This window comes from Oncorhynchus mykiss, chromosome 12 (genome assembly GCF_057628025.1).
Source record: "Oncorhynchus mykiss isolate SJ-2025 chromosome 12, ASM5762802v1, whole genome shotgun sequence".
NCBI lineage: Eukaryota > Metazoa > Chordata > Actinopteri > Salmoniformes > Salmonidae > Oncorhynchus > Oncorhynchus mykiss.
This window is the reverse complement of record NC_143033.1, coordinates 84,164,435-84,183,182: the sequence shown is the minus strand read 5'-3', so window position 1 is coordinate 84,183,182 and position 18,748 is coordinate 84,164,435. Positions and strand designations below refer to the sequence as shown.

Sequence of the window (18,748 nt, the reverse complement as noted above, 5' to 3'; positions counted from 1 at the left end):
ACAGTCACTGTTTGGTGGAAAAGAGCGGAAATGGGCGCCTCCAGAGGTTGGGGATTGTTACTGGTAATTTGTGACCCCGTTAGATTTCTGGTGATCCCTGCAGTTCTATGGTTCAGTGGAAAAAGAGTGTTCTGATGTTGAACTCTATGATGGCAGGTTGCCAGTTAACCTCTCAACACTCACACAGACACACACTACATACGCCCACACACACATAACATGCACATACATGCATACTGACAACACACACACACACACATGCACACACACACATACACTTTCACACTCACCACATATGCTGCTGCTACTGTCTATTATCTATCCTGTTGCCTAGTCACTTACCGCCTACCTGTATGTACATTACATAGCTACCTCAATAACCTTTGTACCCCTGCACCTCGACTCTGTACTGGTACTACCTGTATATAGCCATGTTATGTTCTACTCCTTATATATAGCCATGTTATTTTCTACTCCCTGTAAATAGCCTTGTTATTTTCTACTCCCTGTAAATAGCCTTGTTATTTTCTACTCCCTGTATAAAGCCTTGTTATTTTCTACTCCCTGTATAAAGCCATGTTATTTTCTACTCCCTGTATAAAGCCATGTTATTTTCTACTCCCTGTATAAAGCCTTGTTATTTTCTACTCCCTGTATAAAGCCTTGTTATTTTCTACTCCCTGTATAAAGCCTTGTTATTTTCTACTCCCTGTATAAAGCCATGTTATTTTCTACTCCCAGTATAAAGCCTTGTTATTTTCTACTCCCTGTATAAAGCCATGTTAATTTCTACTCCCTGTAAATAGCCTTGTTATTTTCTACTCCCTGTATAAAGCCATGTTATTTTCTACTCCCTGTATATAGCCATGTTATTTTCTACTCCCTGTATAAAGCCATGTTATGTTCTACTCCCTGTATAAAGCCATGTTATGTTCTACTCCCTGTATATAGCCATGTTATTTTACTCATTATTTGTATTCGTTTTTCACTGTGTATTTATTCCTTGTGTCCCTATTTCAATTTTTATAAAATGTTGTATCTTGTCTTTAACTCTGCATTGTTATAAAAGGACCTATAAGTAAACATTTTCCTGTTATTCTACACCTGTTGTCTACAAAGCATGTGACAAATAAAATGTGATTTGATTTGACATTGTCGCTGTCAGGCATTTTGAAAACACTGCCACCACGCTGGCCCTGATTAATTCCCCTTGCCATGCAAACTCTCCATTTGAGAAGGCCTAATTACATAACCCCATCAATCTTCCTCTGCTCATTTCCGAAGCCCTGAAAGAGTAACACAGTGTTCAGAAAACACAACAACATATTAACATCAGCTCAGAGAAATGAGGCCTGGCTATCTCAGAGGAAATGGCTGTACAGAGCAGAGATGTAGGAGGAAGGGCAGTGTACACAAGGTCTGAGTGGTGTTGTTGTTTAGGAGGCAATGAGCGAGGGATTGCGGGAGGTAGAGATTAGGACACTGGGCTGCAGCCCAGGGGGATGTCATGTCGGGTGTGGAGCACTCTGGGAGATTGCCACAGTAACCTTCAAAGAAGGGGCCCCAGCTGTTTGACGGCCTGGCTCTCTAATAAACCTAGTCAATGTCAGTCAGTCACACTGAATAACAGCAGCCAGCGTCTGTCTAGCATGCAAATCAGTCCAAATGAAATGGAATGGATGAGAGGATACGGGATGCATCTCTATATCTAGGTTACATTTTCTCCCTGGTCCAAGTCTCATATCCTATGAGAATGCCTATGATTTTGTCTGTGAAGACAGCATTTGAGATCGCATGTGTGGATGAGTGTGAGCTAGTGTGAGCTAGTATGACATCGTGTGAGCTGGTGTGAGATCGTGTGAGATCGTGTGAGCTAGTGTGAGATCGTGTGAGCTAGTGTGAGATCGTGTGAGATCGTGTGAGCTAGTGTGAGATTGTGTGAGCAGGTGTGTGCTAGTGTGCCATTATGTGTTTGTGCGTGAGACTTATAGCAGAAGGCTGGTGCTGGTGCCGAGGTTGTGCCACTGCTGCAGGTGTTCCCCTTGTTCTCTCTCTCTCTCTCTCTCTCTCTCTCTCTCTCTCTCTCTCTCTCTCTCTCTCTCCCTCTCTCTCTCTCTCTCTCTCTCTCGCCATTCAATTCAATTCGAAAGGCTTTGTTGGCATGGGAACGTGTTTATATTGCAAAAGCAAGTCTGTCTGTCTGTCTGTCTGTCTGTGTGCTCTGCTTTCTACAGCAGAACCCTGGGACCTCATTATTCCAGTTGCAGGGGAATTGATCAAACAATGCATTTAAACAGGGAGCCATGATAATCAGCCAACAGCCATCTACTTAACGGTGATCAGGAAAACATGTATATTTCAGCCGTCTGCCACAACACTGGAACATTTTCCACCAGAATTTTTAACCCAAGGCACATTTGTATGTTTTACAGCTCAATAAGTTAGTTGTTTGTGTTGCACAGAGGGACACAGAGAGGGTTTTTGTAAACTGTCATGATGAGGACCCGAGGAGAAAATGAGTCCTTTATACTAATCGATGGAGAGAACATTCAGACTGTCAACACAATCTGTTACTATTGTGTCACATAATTTATTTCCATTTATATCCATTCATCACAGGAGTGCTCTCTGATGTTCAGACCAGGGTGCCACAATGGAAAGTAATTCCCCCTTCACCCCCCCCCCCACCCCCCACCCCACCCGACACACACACACACACACACACACACTCGTTCTCTCTCTCTCTATGTTATGCCAAATAATAATTCAAGCCCATGCCTCCAAATAAATGAATGTATGTTTTCTGCTGCTGACGTGTGCATGTCTAATGGGCCTGTTAACAACTGTCCCGCCATGCCAGACTGCCAGTTGGAGAAATCATCCCGTCTTTTCCTGTTACCAGCAGAATACCAATCCACTGCTGTGACGCAGGTCTTGCGTCTGGACCCGCTCAGATGAGGATGAATCAGACCAAACCAAAATGTTCTGGAGGCAATCCGTTTAGAAGTGCAGTGGAGAGGGATCCTAACGTAGTGGGAAGCCTGTCCTCTGTGTCCGTTTAGAAATGGATACTCATAGAAATATAACAAATGAATGCTGTTGCCTCGGGCACATGCTCTCCAGTACTCTGGTCACATTCACAGCCTGATTTAGTGCATTTGGGGGGAAAAATGTGAGTGGATGCAATTGCCTACCTGTCACAATAGTTTGAAATATGTGTGCATTGCTATCTACAAATGAACAGCACACCAATTCTCCACCCTCACATGCCAGCAATTTGCAATTTACTAATAACGGTAAATGCTGATTGTGAGAACGTGATTCAATGCAAAAACGGAAATTCTGAACTAGCCTATTCAGCAATGAAGTGGCCTACTCTCAGACTCTAGTCTCTGGCTCACTCCACATAGTCACAGCTTTACACTGGTTCAATGTCACGAAGAACCACTGAGGATGGAAAGAGCTGCCAGGGCAGATCACGGTCAGCAGTACACTGTAATCTTTATGTGGGAATACTTGACTGCCTTGCCATGGTAGAATTCTGCTGTGACCATGAATCAAACTCTCTGAGACATCTTCTCTGAGACCACCACTAAAGGCTACTCCCACTCCACACTCATGATCACTTGTCTTGCACGGTTGCCTCTGACATGGACCTGCTATGGGTCAACCTTGCTTGACCTGCCTGTCTGTGAATTTCAATTACATTTGTTATGTAAATAATATCCTTGACTCACTTATTCATTCCTTGAGTAAGTTTTACAATCTAAATGCATGCCTTGTTCTGATTCAGAAGTTGACAATGACAATTCAAATGCCATGCTTTGGCTACTCTTTGTCCCATGGGACATGGTGGTCTAGAATGTAATAGGCCTGCTTTCAGTACCATTTTGACTGCTGCACTAAAGCATCCATAATGTTGGCATCATTTCAAAAGCCTATGTCCAAACTCCTGACCTGTCAATCACTTGTCCACCTGTCCATATCCTGATGCAGTCACTTTTACCCTGCCTTCATGTACATATGTACCCACTCTCTGCACATTGACCTGGTACTGGTACTCCCTGTATGTAGTTCCATTCTCATGTATTTTAGTTGATTCCTCTTGTGTTTCTATTTTCTATATTATGTTTTAACTCTGCATCGTTGGGAAGGGATCATAAGCAAGCACTTCATGGTAAAGTCTACACCAGTTGTATTCAGCGAATGTGACAAATACAATTTGATTCGATTTTGACACCTGCCGATACCAACACTTGTTCCACACACATTTGTAGGCTATTTAAACGTCCTGGGTCAAATATTACTCAAATACATGACATTATATCTCCTCCACTGGTTTTTTACTTGTTTATTCCCATTGCGCAAAGAGAGAGAATGTTGGGTATCTGTATGGAGACAAGACCCCCTCCCTCCCTTATGTCGCGCCGCTGCTGCTTCGCTCTGCTCTCCGATTGGACCGCCGCTGCGGAGGGCTGGCGTTAATGCAGTCTCGCTGCCTGGCGGTAGTTGCATCTAGCAGCCGTAGGCCGACAGAAACAATAGGGCAAGACAGTCTGACAGAGGTACTGACGAAGCAGACAGAAGCACCAGCAAGGTGATATTATTGTGCGCCGCTGTGCATATTGGCAACAAAGCGTTGAATCTGCACTATTCAGAGACACGATTTTGCACTGAAAATCAGACCAGTCCTGTAACGGTTTATCCTGCTATACAAGTAAAGTTTCTGCTGAACGGAATGACAGCACCAGCTCTTGCATGCAGCGCAATCTGAGAGGTAAGAGACATTGATTGATAACAAGGAATCATCATTGTTGGTTGGATCATAACAATTTATCAGTGCTTTTATTTGGATTTTATATACCTGCTTGTTGATTTTGCATAATGTTTCACACATTCATTATTCCTGCTGGTCTGTTTTCATCCCGTAATGGCATGTTTACAAGCAAGTCGATGTGCTTTAACATATGGTTTAGAATTAGCTTGGTGGTTTAAATTGTGTGCTTACATCTCTCAAATTGTTATTTGTTGTGCATTATTGTCTTACTGTAACCTATTATTTAATACATCTACGGCATCATAACATGTAGCCTGAGACCAGTATAGTCAACAGTAGGAGAAGGACAATGGGTATGATAGCCTATGGCTGAAGCCATTTGGCTTGACAGCATCATAGTGAAATAGCCTTCCAATGAATTGCAGTGATATTTATGTCTATTAATAAATACCTGTGTAGAAGGCCATTTGAAATGGATATGATGTGCTCAAGTGCTACATCTGTCATTGTAAACTGTTGTGTGTTGGTGTTGATGTTCCTATGCTCCTCTCCTCAGTGCCTTATCTGTTTGTCTGTTCACACACACACACACACACACACACACACACACACGCACATTTACCTTTTACACAAATTATTTTTCTATTCTTTTAACACCTACAGTAAAGTTCCATATGAATCCTCCATGCTGCTTGTAGACACAACATGTCCTTGTTCTCGTCAGACGCTGTAGATAATAGCGTCTGACGATAATAGTGTCTATGCTTTGTCTGTGCTGGGACATGTGATCCAAAGACTTGTGTGTTCTGTGGTCACTTAGCCAGAGCGTTCAGAGGATATCTATTCTAACCTTTGCCTTTGTCATCTCCATCTCACACTGGCCATACAGCAGTGTGAGGTGGAGAAACAGCTGTAGCATTCAGAGCATATGCAAACTATATTCTTTGTGAAGTGTCCCTCACTGACCATACTGTAGATGTAATGGGGATCATATTCAGATACTCAGCATTACCCAGAGCAGCAGGTTGGATGGCTTTCCTCTCAGACAGAGAGTGACAGTGTTATGTAAGCAATGTGAGTGAAAACAGTTGACTTTGCTGTTGGTGGAGGTTGGAGAAACCCCTCTGGGGATTTTGAATGGTTTGTGAGAGACAACAGAAACCCATCCCTCTCTTACGACGCAAACTTAATTCTAGATGTACCGTTATATCATTCAAATTGTGAGCTTTGTGATTTGAGAGCTGCTGGTTTGGGGGCATTGTGGGTGTTTTCTTACTGGCACTCACCTGTTTGTATTTGACAATAATATGCTAAGGGTATCAAGGTGCCAGTCTGTCTGGCGTTTCTCCTTGACTGTGAGAGGAAACAACAGTGGCACCCAGTTCACCTAGTCCTTGGGATATAGCCAATTTTACCAGTGGACAGACCCCAGGAGAAGGACTTCTGCACTGTTCTATCTTTTGGTCTAAATTGCTCACTGTTACAACACCAAATAAACCATGTTGACCCTTATTATTCATAGGTGTTATGAGTCATGACAACTAAAGCACCCTCCACACAGGCTGACCTATTCTGCACATTAGTTCTGGTACTATGCAAACACACAAAACTATATTCACACCCCCTAGCTGTTTGGAAATGTAGGACAATGTACTTTTTTGAGGATGGCAAAATGGGCTGTGTTAGATTCGTTCAAACATTTACAGCAAATTGAGGCGAATGGCCCCCACTCCTCAGTTAAACAAAGAAAACAGTACATTGGCTGGATGTTCTGTTTGGGTTTAGGACATACTCCAACAGCCTGCCAACATGGTCAATGGCCCAGGTAATTGAACTATCTACCAGACCAGCAGAACTCAAATTGCAATCTCACTGCATCAACGGCCTTTCGTCCAGTAAAGCTGTAGTAGGACTTCTCTAAGTAACTGTGATACCTTTGTTAGAATACCTACTGCACTGAACAGCAACACAGAGGACATGCTATGCACACACAATTCACTGTAGATGGATGCTGTGTTGCATCCATGGATGAATACATTTTACAACATCAAAGACCATGTCACAGTTTCTATTTGAATCTAAATGGCTAAGCAAGACAAGGCAGTGAACGTGTGTTACAGAGGACATGGGACACATTTATAAGAGTGCCAGACTCCTCATTTAATCATGGACTGGGCGGCAATCATCCACATCGTAACTGTGGGAGACAGGTAATGCCATGAAGAATAAATCACAAAACTGTGATCCCATTTCACAGTCAGTCTCTTGATTTGTGTAGATTTTGACATGTTAATCAGTCATTTACATTGTTGTTTCCCCTCTAGAAAATCGTACTTAATCACATTAAATCTTACTAACAGAGCTTGATATTCACAATTTACACTGCATATCTACAAATGAATCACTCCGGCTCATGTTACAGTGATGGTAACATTTTGTAGGTGGATTACCTCTTTACTCCCAGATCAATTGATTAGACATTAGACATTATTATTAGGTGTAAATACTCAAGAATGGACCTTGGCAGGCAGCATTGATCAGCTGGCTAAGGCAGCTCTTGCTGTTCTGCTCTTTCTGTTGTGTGGGGTGTGTTTGTGTGAGTGTAAATGTGTCTGCGTGCACGTGTGAGTGTGGAGAGCAGGAGGCAGATGACCATTTCTCAGCACTTTGTGCGGGTTGTCACGTTTCCTACCTATAGTCACATAGAACCCAGACTGTAAGTCAATATCCCTGGCATCGCCAGCAATTAACTACAGCCTGTCTGCCTGCCTGTCTGCCCTCTATCAGCTGTGAGCTGCATGCAGCAAGGCGACAAAAAGGTCCTCAGTGTCCAGGCCTCTTACTGCACTGCTCAGCCCCTCCCCCATCTGCAGTACTACCCAGCCCCTCCCCCACATGCAGTACTGCCCCTTGGGCCCTCCAGTCACCAATCCTCATCGACCACCTTTTCTCTAGTGCTTTATGCAAAGACCAGCGTCACATGGGGATACAGAAGGAGGAGGGGTGGGGATGAGGGCTGTGACTCAAGGTACACCAGTCAAACTGTGCTCCATCTGTGCTTTGAATAGAGATGAGCTGAATCACATTGAGGAGAGACATGGCACGGTGGTCACAGTGCTCTATCTGTGTGACAAACAGAGCTTGATGCTCCCAGAGGTCCTCCTGGGAATAGCGATGGCATGAATATTCCGGGGACGGGGACTGGGGGCAGGAAGCGGGGACGGGGTCTGGGGGCAGGAAGCGGGGACGGGGACTGGGGGCATGAAGCGGGGACGGGGTCTGGGGGCAGGAATATTCCGGGGACGGGGACTGGGGGCATGAATATTCCGGGGACGGGGACTGGGAGCAGCGAGGGAGCGGGCCTGGTGGCTGCTGTGGGGCTGAGTCAGGGCTGCAGCAGAGGAGAAGAGCTTAATTACCACTGTTTGACTCTCCTTTCATCTCCAGGCTCTTTGATATGACACAAACCATGCAGAAGTGTGTGTGTGTGTGTGTGTGTGTGTGTGTGTGTGTGTGTGTGTGTGTGTGTGTGTGTGTGTGTGTGTGTGTGTGTGTGTGTGTGTGTGTGTGTGTGTGTGTGTGTGTGTGTGTGTGTGTGTGTGTGTGTGTTTGAGGCGCTGGTTCATCTTCATATGTAGAAGAGAAACGAGACTGGGCTGCCTAGGCTGTTGTGTGTTTTAATAACCTTGTCAGTGGGATGCTGACTCGACTGCTGCTAGTAGTCATAGTACTGCTTTGATGGACAGCCAGCTGGCTCCCCTGTTGAAACAACCTCCTCAGTGAATTGTCACACATGTACAATGCACAAACTCACAGAAAAATAAGTGCACACACACACACACACACACACACACACACACACACACACACACACACACACACACACACACACACACACACACACACACACACACACACACACACACACACACACACACACACACACACACACACTGTGGAACCGTCCCTGAGGCATACACAGATGGACTATCCACAGGATGTCTCTCACATCCTGTCTCATTCAACACATTCTTATCTTCATTAATAAGAGATGGCACTATTCTGCTGTACCATCAGGGCCGTGAAGTTCATTCAGTCATTCAGAGATTTGTCTGCCCTGGGTGATGAAAGAAAGGATATTGCAAATGAGTGTTTCTTGGCTTGTCGTTACATGGTCTTGGATCAGACGGCCGACTGAAACAGATCTGCAATGAGCTGAGCTGACAAAATTTCACCGGCAGGCAAGATAATGAAAGTACCTGTCAAGAATGAACCACTGTTTTCGCTGTGTCTCTCCTTTTCCATGCAAGTGAATGTTGAGTTGATGCTCGGAGTAATTTGAGGCTCAGACTTAGACTAAAGGTTTTATGGATCTCACAGAACTCTAACAGGAGCTGTGCCTTCCAAAGTTTTGTAGGGCACAGAAGAGTAACAGAAGAAGCATAGCCAAATGATCTGAATCCAGAGTGCGAGTGACTGATTAGTGAAGTGGAAAGGGAATTAGCTGTCTCTGTTCTTTCCTCTTCAGTGGTTGTGTGTTTCCCAGCACTGTTCTCTGGGTGGAAACTGAGGCCTGTGATCTCGGTCACTTGAAAGGGGCTTCACACAGCGGAAAGTAGATCTGTGTTTAACGCAGGATGCAATGGTTACATAAGAGCTTATTTGTCTCGGATACAAAACACTCATTGTCTTTGATGTTGTCGATAAGCGAGGTGTGTGTCTCTCTGTGTGTAGAGAGAGGTGAGACACAAAAGCCATTGGTGTATCCACCATTTTCACTGTATAGGCTACGTGCCTATCTCTCTTTAACCTTGCATTCCTTCCTGCTCCTCCTGTTAACTTCTTTAGGAACAACAGCAGTCACCAGATCCCTGTGCTCCAGGCATCTCTCCCAGGCAGAATGAGCTCCTCTCCCCATGGGTCCCACGGGTCTGGGTCCCGCGCCTCCATTGACATCCTGGAGGAGCTGCAGCTCATTGCTGCCCAGAACCTGGAGAAGCTAGACATCAGCAAGTACTATGAGGTCATCAGGGAGCTGGGTAAGGGTACCTATGGGAAAGTGGACCTGGTCATCCACAAAATCAGGGGTGAGTTTGTCTCTGATGGAAGCTACCTGCGCCATTGAGAATAACCAATGTGTTATATTCATGTCAGTTGGTCTATTCCAGACAGACCACCAACAGAGCTCAACAAAACAGAAACATTGCTTGCTGATGTGAAAAGAGATGAAACATTCTGGGGTTTTATATCAGTGTTTACAATCAGAACATTTCGATTCACTCCAGATTCCATCTAAAATGTGTTTTTTTACATGTTTTCCACGGCCACAGTAATCTTACACATCTTTGAAGTATTTAGATCGCTCCACTCTTTAAAGAATTCATTTGTGGACCATAATTACAGTGAATGCGACGTCCCTAGTTTCGGAATAGCAGTGAAGCACAAACCCCATCCAGATTGCTTATCAAAATGACCCATTTTAGCAAATCTTTTCAACCTTTGTGACATAAAATGCAAGACAAAATGTCAACCATCTGCTCAGTACACTTTACAGTCTTATTTAACTAACTCTAAAGTGTGTGGGGGGGAGCAAATTACCCTCCTACATCTAGGGGAATAATGACATACACAAGCCACCAAAAAGCACAGTTGTCCTCCGCTCTTTTATAAAGCAGTGAAAGGACACACCAACTGGATCTATCCAAAACCCCTATCACTGGGTTGTCATTAGACCTAAATCATGTCCAAAACCACTACCACTGGGTTGTCATTAGACCTAAATCATGTCCAAAACCACTATCATTAGACCTAAATATTGTACAAAACCACTATCACTGGGTTGTCATTAGACCTAAATCATGTTCAAAACCACTACCACTGGGTTGTCATTAGAACTAAATCATGTACAAAACCACTACCACTGGGTTGTCATTAGACGTAAATCATGTACAAAACCACTATCACTGGGTTGTCATCAGACCTAAATCATGTCCAAAACCACTATCACTGGGTTGTCATTAGACCTAAATGATGTACAAAACCACTATCACTGGGTTGTCATTAGACCTAAATCATGTCCAAAACCACTACCACTGGGTTGTCATTAGACCTAAATCATATCCAAAACCACTATCACTGGGTTGTCATTAGACCTAAATCATGTACAAAACCACTATCACTGGGTTGTCATTAGACCTAAATCATGTACAAAACCACTATCACTGGGTTGTCATTAGACCTAAATCATGTCCAAAACCACTATCACTGGGTTGTCATTAGACCTAAATCATGTCCAAAACCACTATCACTGGGTTGTCATTAGACCTAAATCATGTTCAAAACCACTATCACTGGGTTGTCATTAGACCTAAATCATGTCCAAAACCACTATCACTGGGTTGTCATTAGACCTAAATCATGTCCAAAACCACTGTCATTAGACCTAAATCATGTCCAAAACCACTACCACTGGGTTGTCATTAGACCTAAATCATGTCCAAAACCACTATCACTGGGTTGTCATTAGACCTAAATCATGTCCAAAACCACTATCACTGGGTTGTCATTAGACCTAAATCATGTCCAAAACCACTGTCATTAGACCTAAATCATATCCAAAACCACTATCACTGGGTTGTCATTAGACCTAAATCATGTCCAAAACCACTATCACTGGGTTGTCATTAGACCTAAATCATGTCCAAAACCACTATCACTGGGTTGTCATTAGACCTAAATCATGTCCAAAACCACTACCACTGGGTTGTCATTAGACCTAAATCATGTCCAAAACCACTGTCACTGGGTTGTCATTAGACCTAAATCATGTCCAAAAACACTTACATCCAGGCTGTATCACAACCCGCCGTGATTGGTAGTCCCATAGGGCGGCGCACAATTGGCCCAGTGTCGTCCGGGTGTGGCCGGTGTAGGCCGTCATTGTAAATAATATTTTTTTCTTAATTGACTTGTCTAGTTAAATAAAGGTACAAAAATATTTACCCAGCTCTCGGATCCCACGCTGCCACTATATTACATTCCCAAATTCAAACATTTGACGCTATCAGCTCAGGACATAAATAATGAGAAGATTTCTTGCCGTCAGAGATGTGTTGAATAGTATTTATATGATGACTTCTTAATCATGCTGCTGTGTAATTAGGGTGGCTGTAAATTTGGATTAGGGTGGCTGTAAATTTGGGTATAATCTCAGATTAGGATGATTCATAGGGGAGACCAATCTTTATTTTATAGTTTGATGATAGCTTTGATAATGCTCACTCAATCCATCATACAGGTGGATATTAGCTTGAATGTAGAGCTGTCGTTCTGGAATAATTCATTGCATATCAGTCATCATGTGGGATTACCACAATTCAGCAAAAATGTATATTAGGAGATCAAATCATTTTGAAGCAAGCTATCAAAACAGTTCTTCACTTTCAAATCTGATTTAGTTAGAATTAATATTCACAATTTCTCTGGGAGTGAATATCCATCTAAATCTCTTCAAAATGTACAGTATGTTCAATTAATATTTAGTGTTCACTTTTGTATACGACTATAGAGAGACAATATTTGTTATCTTCTATTTGCAGTGCAAATATTTTCCCAATACAATTTTTTTTTTTGATTTTAATAGTTCAACATTCCGTTTTTAGTTTTAGTTTAATTTATTCACACAAAAAAAGACAATTGAAAGACAAACAGTGACATTAACAAAACAAGGTAGAGTAAAGATGTGTGCAGGTGGTTAGAAACCCAAGAGGACTTTTATGAAAGAATACACAGTGCATTCTGAAAGTATACATGTTGTGTTACAGCCTTATTCTAAAATGGATTAAATAAATACAAATCCTCATCAATCTACACACAATACTCCATAATGACAACGAGAAAACAGTTTTACATTTTCTTTTGCAAATGTATAAAAAATCTAAACAGAAATACCTTATTTCCATAAGTATTCAAGACTCTTTGCAATGAGACTTGAAATTGAGCTCAGGTGCATCCTGTTACCATTGATCATCCTTGAGATGTTTCTACAACTTGATTGGAGTCCACCTACGGTAAAGTAAATTGATTGAAAATGATTTGGAAAGGCACACCGGTCTATGTAAGGTCCCACAGTTGATAGTGCATGTCAGAGCAAAAACCAAGCCATGAGGTTGAAGGAATTGTCTGTAGGCTTCTGAGACAGGATTGTGTCAAGGCACAGATCTGAGGAAGGGTACCAAAAAATGTCTGCATCATCGAAGGTCCCCAAGAACATCATTCTTAAATGGAAGAAGTTTAGAAAGACCAAGACACTTCCTATAGCTGGCCACCAGGACAAACTGAGCAATCGGGAGAGAAGGGCCTTGGTCAGGAAGGTGACCAAGAACCCAATGGTCACTCGGACAGAGCTCCAGTTCCTCTGTGGAGATGGGAGAACCTTCCAGAAGGACAACCATTTTCTGCAGCACTCCACCAATGGAAGCCACTAGATGGAAGCCACTTCTCAGTAAAAGGCACATGTCAGCCAGCTTGGAGATTGCCAAAAGGCACCTAAAGGACTCTTAGACCATGAGAAACAAGATTCTCTGGTCTGATGAAACCAAGATTGAACCCAAGCGTCAGGTCTGCATGCTCACTACTTTATGCTCTGACCAGAGCTGAGGTGATGCTATTGAAGAAGCTTCTCTTTTCCCCTGAGCTCACAGAGCCACTGTGGCACCAGGGAGAGACAGACATTGAGGCATTTCTATCTGGCAAATTTCCATCTCCTAGTCTTGACCTTGTCCCCTTCCCATATTTCCTCTGCTAATTTCTGTTTTCCTGTCATTCGGGGAAATAGGCTGTGGTCGGTAGAAGGTTCTGAGACGTTTCCTTCCAGATTGCTCTGCGCTATTCCTCCCAGACGACAGAATCCATGTCACGCTTCCTGTGTCTTTATGTTATACACTGCATATACCAAACATTAGGAACACCTTCCTAATATTGAGTTGCCCCCCCCCCCCCCCCTTACCCTCAGAACAGCCTAATTTCATTGGGGCATGGACTCTCAAGGTGTCGAAAGTGTACCACAGAGATTCTGGCCCATGTTGACTACAATGCTTCCCACAGTTGTGTCAAGTTGGCTGGATGTCCTTTGGATGGTGGACCATTCTTGATACAGCCGGGAAACTGTTGAGGGTGGAAAAACCCAGCAGCGTTGCAGTTCTTGACACAAACCGGTGTGCCTGGCACCTACTACCATTCCCCATTCAAAGGCACTTAAATATTTTGTCTTGCCCATTCACCCTCTGAATGGCACACATACACAATCCATATCTTCAATTGTCTCAAGACTTAAAAATCCTTCTTTAACCTGTCTCCTCCCCTTCATCTACACTGATTGAAGTGGATTTAACAAGTGACATCAATAAGGGATCATAGCTTTCACCTGGATTCACCTGGTCAGTCTGACATGGAAAGGTGTTCTTAATGTTTTTTATACTGAGTGTATATGAATCACAAGGGTTTACAGACAGGCAAAGGAAAAGCAGCTCCCCCTCCCAATCATTGGCTCTAATTTTATTAGTGTTGCACTTACTGGCTCTATTTCAGTACGTGTTTACTGAAACACTTTTGTATGTAATCACTTTCAATTTACTGCCAAATCCGCTGCATCAAAGCTGAAGTGCCCATGCAGCCCCATCCCCTCCCCTCTGTAGGTAAAGAGGATGGTGTCATGACTAAACTATTCTGACAGAGGCTTTGGAATATTTATAAATATATTTATAGATCACTCCCTCAGTGAAAAAAATGTGGTCTTGGATGAAATCCTGTAACCTCACTAAATTGAATTAATCCCAGACAGGTTTGGTAATTAATATCAGTTTAATTTATTTACAAGCCTAAATTTGGTGCAGCTAACTGTCTCATAGAACTCACAGAACATTTCTCATCCAGTACTGTACATTATGTTCTAGGCACTAAGATGGCTCTGAAGTTCTTGAGGAAGAAAACAACCAAACTGAAGAGCTTCTTAAGGGAGTATAGCATCTCTCTCTACCTGTCTCCCTGCCCCTTTATCATCAACATGTTCGGCATTGCCTTTGAGACAGACGACTACTACATCTTCGCTCAGGAGTATGCCCTGGCAGGAGACCTCTTCGACGTCATTCCCCCTCAGGTGTGTTCATCTGCTGTTACAATAGAAGGCTCTCAACATAATGTCTGAAATAGGAATAACATAAAAGCTATTTTATTTCCAGCTGAAGGATAATGTACAGATTCAACATGATAAATGTTCATGTGTAAAATTAATGTGAGATATCGGTGCTGTATATCTATTTTTAGAAAAAGCTCAGATAGCAATATAATCCAAGTCATTATCTAACCACTCGTCATCCATTGAAGACTATTTATGGAAAGTTATTTTCTACAACTAATGTAATACCTGATAACCCCTAGTCAACATGTACAGTGGAGAGTTACATAAAATCCTTGGCTTATTGCCAAACACACATTCTCACGGACGGCTTAAATATTTTACTTGCTGGTGGATTGTTTGACCTCAGTGTGTACTCGTCTCTGTTTAGGTGGGTCTTCCAGAGGCGGTGGCTAAGCGTTGTGTCCACCAGGTGGCCATCGCCCTGGACTACCTGCACTGTAAGAAGCTAGTCCACCGGGACATCAAGCCTGAGAACATCCTCATCTTTGACAAAGAGTGCCGTAAGGTCAAGCTGTCAGACTTCGGCATGACTCGGCGTGCCGGCTCCCCAGTGAAGCGTGTCAGCGGAACCATCCCGTACACGGCACCGGAGTTGTGCGACGCCTCTCAGCACGAGGGCTTCTGCGTGGACTACAGCACTGACGTGTGGGCCTTCGGTGTCCTCCTCTTCTGCATGCTCACCGGCAACTTCCCCTGGGAGAAGGCCCTGCCGTCGGACGCCTTCTACCAGGAGTTTGTGCGCTGGCAGCGGCGCCGGACGGGCACGGTGCCCTCTCAGTGGCGGCGCTTCACAGACGAGGGGCTGCGCATGTTCCGCAGGCTCCTGTCCATCGAGCAGGAGCGCCGCTGCTCTGTTAAGGAGGTTTTCAGCTACTTCAACCACCACTGGATGCTGGACAATGAGTCGGGCAGCAGCAGCGTTGCGGGAGGAGGGTCAGTGGGCAGTGGGCCCCAGGTGGAGCTCAGCTCGTCGTCATCTGAAGAGGATGTACTGGTGGACAGGCTAAAGCAGCAGAGCCTGATAGAGCCCATGGGCGGACACTACTCCTCCACCGGCTCCCCCTCCTCCACCAGCAGCTACGAACGTGTCTCCCGTGACAACGGAGGGGCCGGACGCATCTTGGTCGCCACGCCCATTGAAATCTGTGTGTAGAGATTGGCTATGTGCACACACATACACACACACTAACATACGATGGTCAAATAACAGAGAACAATCTTCCTGGTTAAAGGAAGAGGTGGAAGAACAGCCTGGTCTCATAGACTAGAAGTAACATCGTAAATGTAAATCCTCGACACTGAAATTATTATGATATGTTACTTTTTGTAAGGTTACATAAGACAGGTGGTTACTTAAGGCAAAAACGAAAGTTGGGTGGTTGGTCAGGCGTATGACTCGAATGTCTAGCAACCAAAAGGTAGCAAATATGAATATCATCACGGATAACTCTAGCAACTTTTGAACTACTTACTACTTTTTAGCTACTTACCATGTTAGCTAATCCTTCCCCTAACCTTAACCCTTTTAGCTAACCCTAACCCTAACCCTGACCCCTAACCCCCAGCCTAGCTAACGTTAGCCAGTTAGCTAAAGTTAGCCCCCTAGATAGAATTCGTAACATATAGTATCTTTTGCAAATTTGTAGCTTAATGTACGTTTAGAAAATTTGTAATATATAATACGAAATTTAAATCGTTATATATCATACGAAATGGGTGATGGACATCCACAAATTATACATACCATACGAAACGAAACGTAGCATATCATGCTAAATGGAGTGTCACGGATTTATGAACAGAGTAATACAAAATGCTCTGAGACCAGGTTGGGGAGAAAGGAAGATGAGGAAAAATGATGGTTGGTGCTTGAAGGAGGTGGTTGTTTCACTATAGATTCTGACAAACATTCCTACTGACGATTAACTCTGAGGGAATGACAAAAGACAATCACAACCAGTACTGATTACTGAACAGATGTGTGGGCGTCTGCAGGCATTTATTGATGTATTGTACTGTAGCTATATTCAGACTAAAATGTACAACAAGATCGGACAGAGACAACAAACATGTGAAGGACAAAACAAGCTTTTACAGAATAGCAACATAATGTCCTAGTAAGTTGTATTGGAGCTCACCAGATCCTATCATAAAGCAATATGTTCAAGCAACTTCTCTGCAAAAAATGACTTCTCTGATAAATGGCTCATGGAATAATGGAAGAAATTAAACCATTTTGAATCTGATGTAATTGCATCAGTAAAAGATAATTAGAGAGTGTTGGCTGTCATTGTGACTTTTACCATAGTGCAATGTGAACCAATGGTACTATGGTGTGTTTGTATTGTATACCCTTATGTTCTGTGGGTATAAGAGCTTTATGTAATGTCGTTTTTGTTAATATTATTTATTTGAGTCCTTGATTTCTGAACATATATTTTTTCTATTTATTTTCTAAAGTAGCATTAGAGATTTGACTTGTTTTATACTTTACGTTTGCCAGTGTTTTACTGCTAGCGCAATTTAAGCAGCTATTTTGAAAAGGGAAACTGCATTTGACCTTCCCCCATAGCAATGTCATATAATCCCATGGAACTGCTTTTCATCTCATGTGAATGGATTATGTTGATGTTGGCCATTACCTCTTTAGCAGTAGCTATAGTGCATTATTATGTCAGTCCGAGTGTTTAGTTCACCTCCTCTTGTCTGCCTGCTATGCCTGCTAGGCCTGGTACACCATGACAGTAATGCAGTAATGGATAAGAACACCGATGCTGACTTTAGGTGATAGCCTGCAGTAGACATAACCATTAGAAGCTTAACGCTACTATGGTTTTACTTTACTTTATTGACTGTTGTGTCATGGTGACATGAGGACGAAATGTTCATGTTTTATGTAAAGCATAAAGTGGTTTCATTTAGAGTTTTCTCAGGTATACTCTTTATAATGTATTATACCATATACACACCATATACATCCTCTTTTAGGGATCATTTAAAACCTCCAGCTGAACCTACATGTTCTGTGGGCATGTCGTACCATAACTCATTTCTTATCTTTTAGCTTTTAACAGTAGGTAAAAAGGCAGAATCCTACAAATGAATTTCTTTGACTGGTTTTTTATTTTATACATTCGTTTGGCAAATGTGTACATGCAGATGTCAGATGAAAGCATCAAAGGATGAATGGATGAGCATTTTCTTAATTGCATGGTTAATAAAGAAAACGTGTGAAATCAGCTCGTACAGTAATTGTTCAAGTGAAAAATATGTGCAAAAAAATAGTTGTATAGTGAAATTTTGCTGTGGCACAAATTTGCATAATTTGATATTGTTCTCAAAACAAAATCCAGGGCTGAAATAGCAAAAAAGAATTGTTCCATTGTATTTGACGTGCTGTATTTGTATAGGCTTCCATCACAAGATCACAGACGATGTAGTGGGACTATGGGGATACTACCTACATGTCCACAAGTACGTTTGGGATGTGACTTTAATTATTTGTTTTATTTTGTGTGGCTTACCTTTGAAATGGAAACAATATAAAAGGTGGAAAACAGGATGGGATACTGGATATCATGTCCACCATGGAAAATCTGAAATACATGAGGCATTTGGGAGAAATGCACAACAGTTCATTTTAGAATAGACTCGCCTCTCTCTGTGTGTTGTGTTTTTCAGAAATGTTTGCATGAATCAATATTGCTCTGCAGGAACGCTGTTGAAATAAATCTCTAGAGTGAAAAGTTTCAGTATTTATTTTTCTGCCACTG

The 18,748-nt window shown here is 42.8% G+C and overlaps 1 protein-coding gene across 1 annotated transcript; it reads left to right on the top strand.

Moving 5' to 3' along the window:
• The first annotated feature begins 4,262 nt into the window (after positions 1-4,262).
• On the top strand, positions 4,263-18,721 carry LOC110538585 (serine/threonine-protein kinase SBK1). Its single transcript, XM_036938659.2, has 4 exons — positions 4,263-4,777; positions 9,626-9,864; positions 14,731-14,933; positions 15,343-18,721. The coding sequence occupies exons 2-4, from the start codon at positions 9,678-9,680 to the stop codon at positions 16,126-16,128; spliced, it is 1,176 nt and encodes a 391-aa protein (XP_036794554.2). The 5' UTR covers positions 4,263-4,777; positions 9,626-9,677; the 3' UTR covers positions 16,129-18,721.
• Positions 18,722-18,748: the final 27 nt, after the last annotated feature.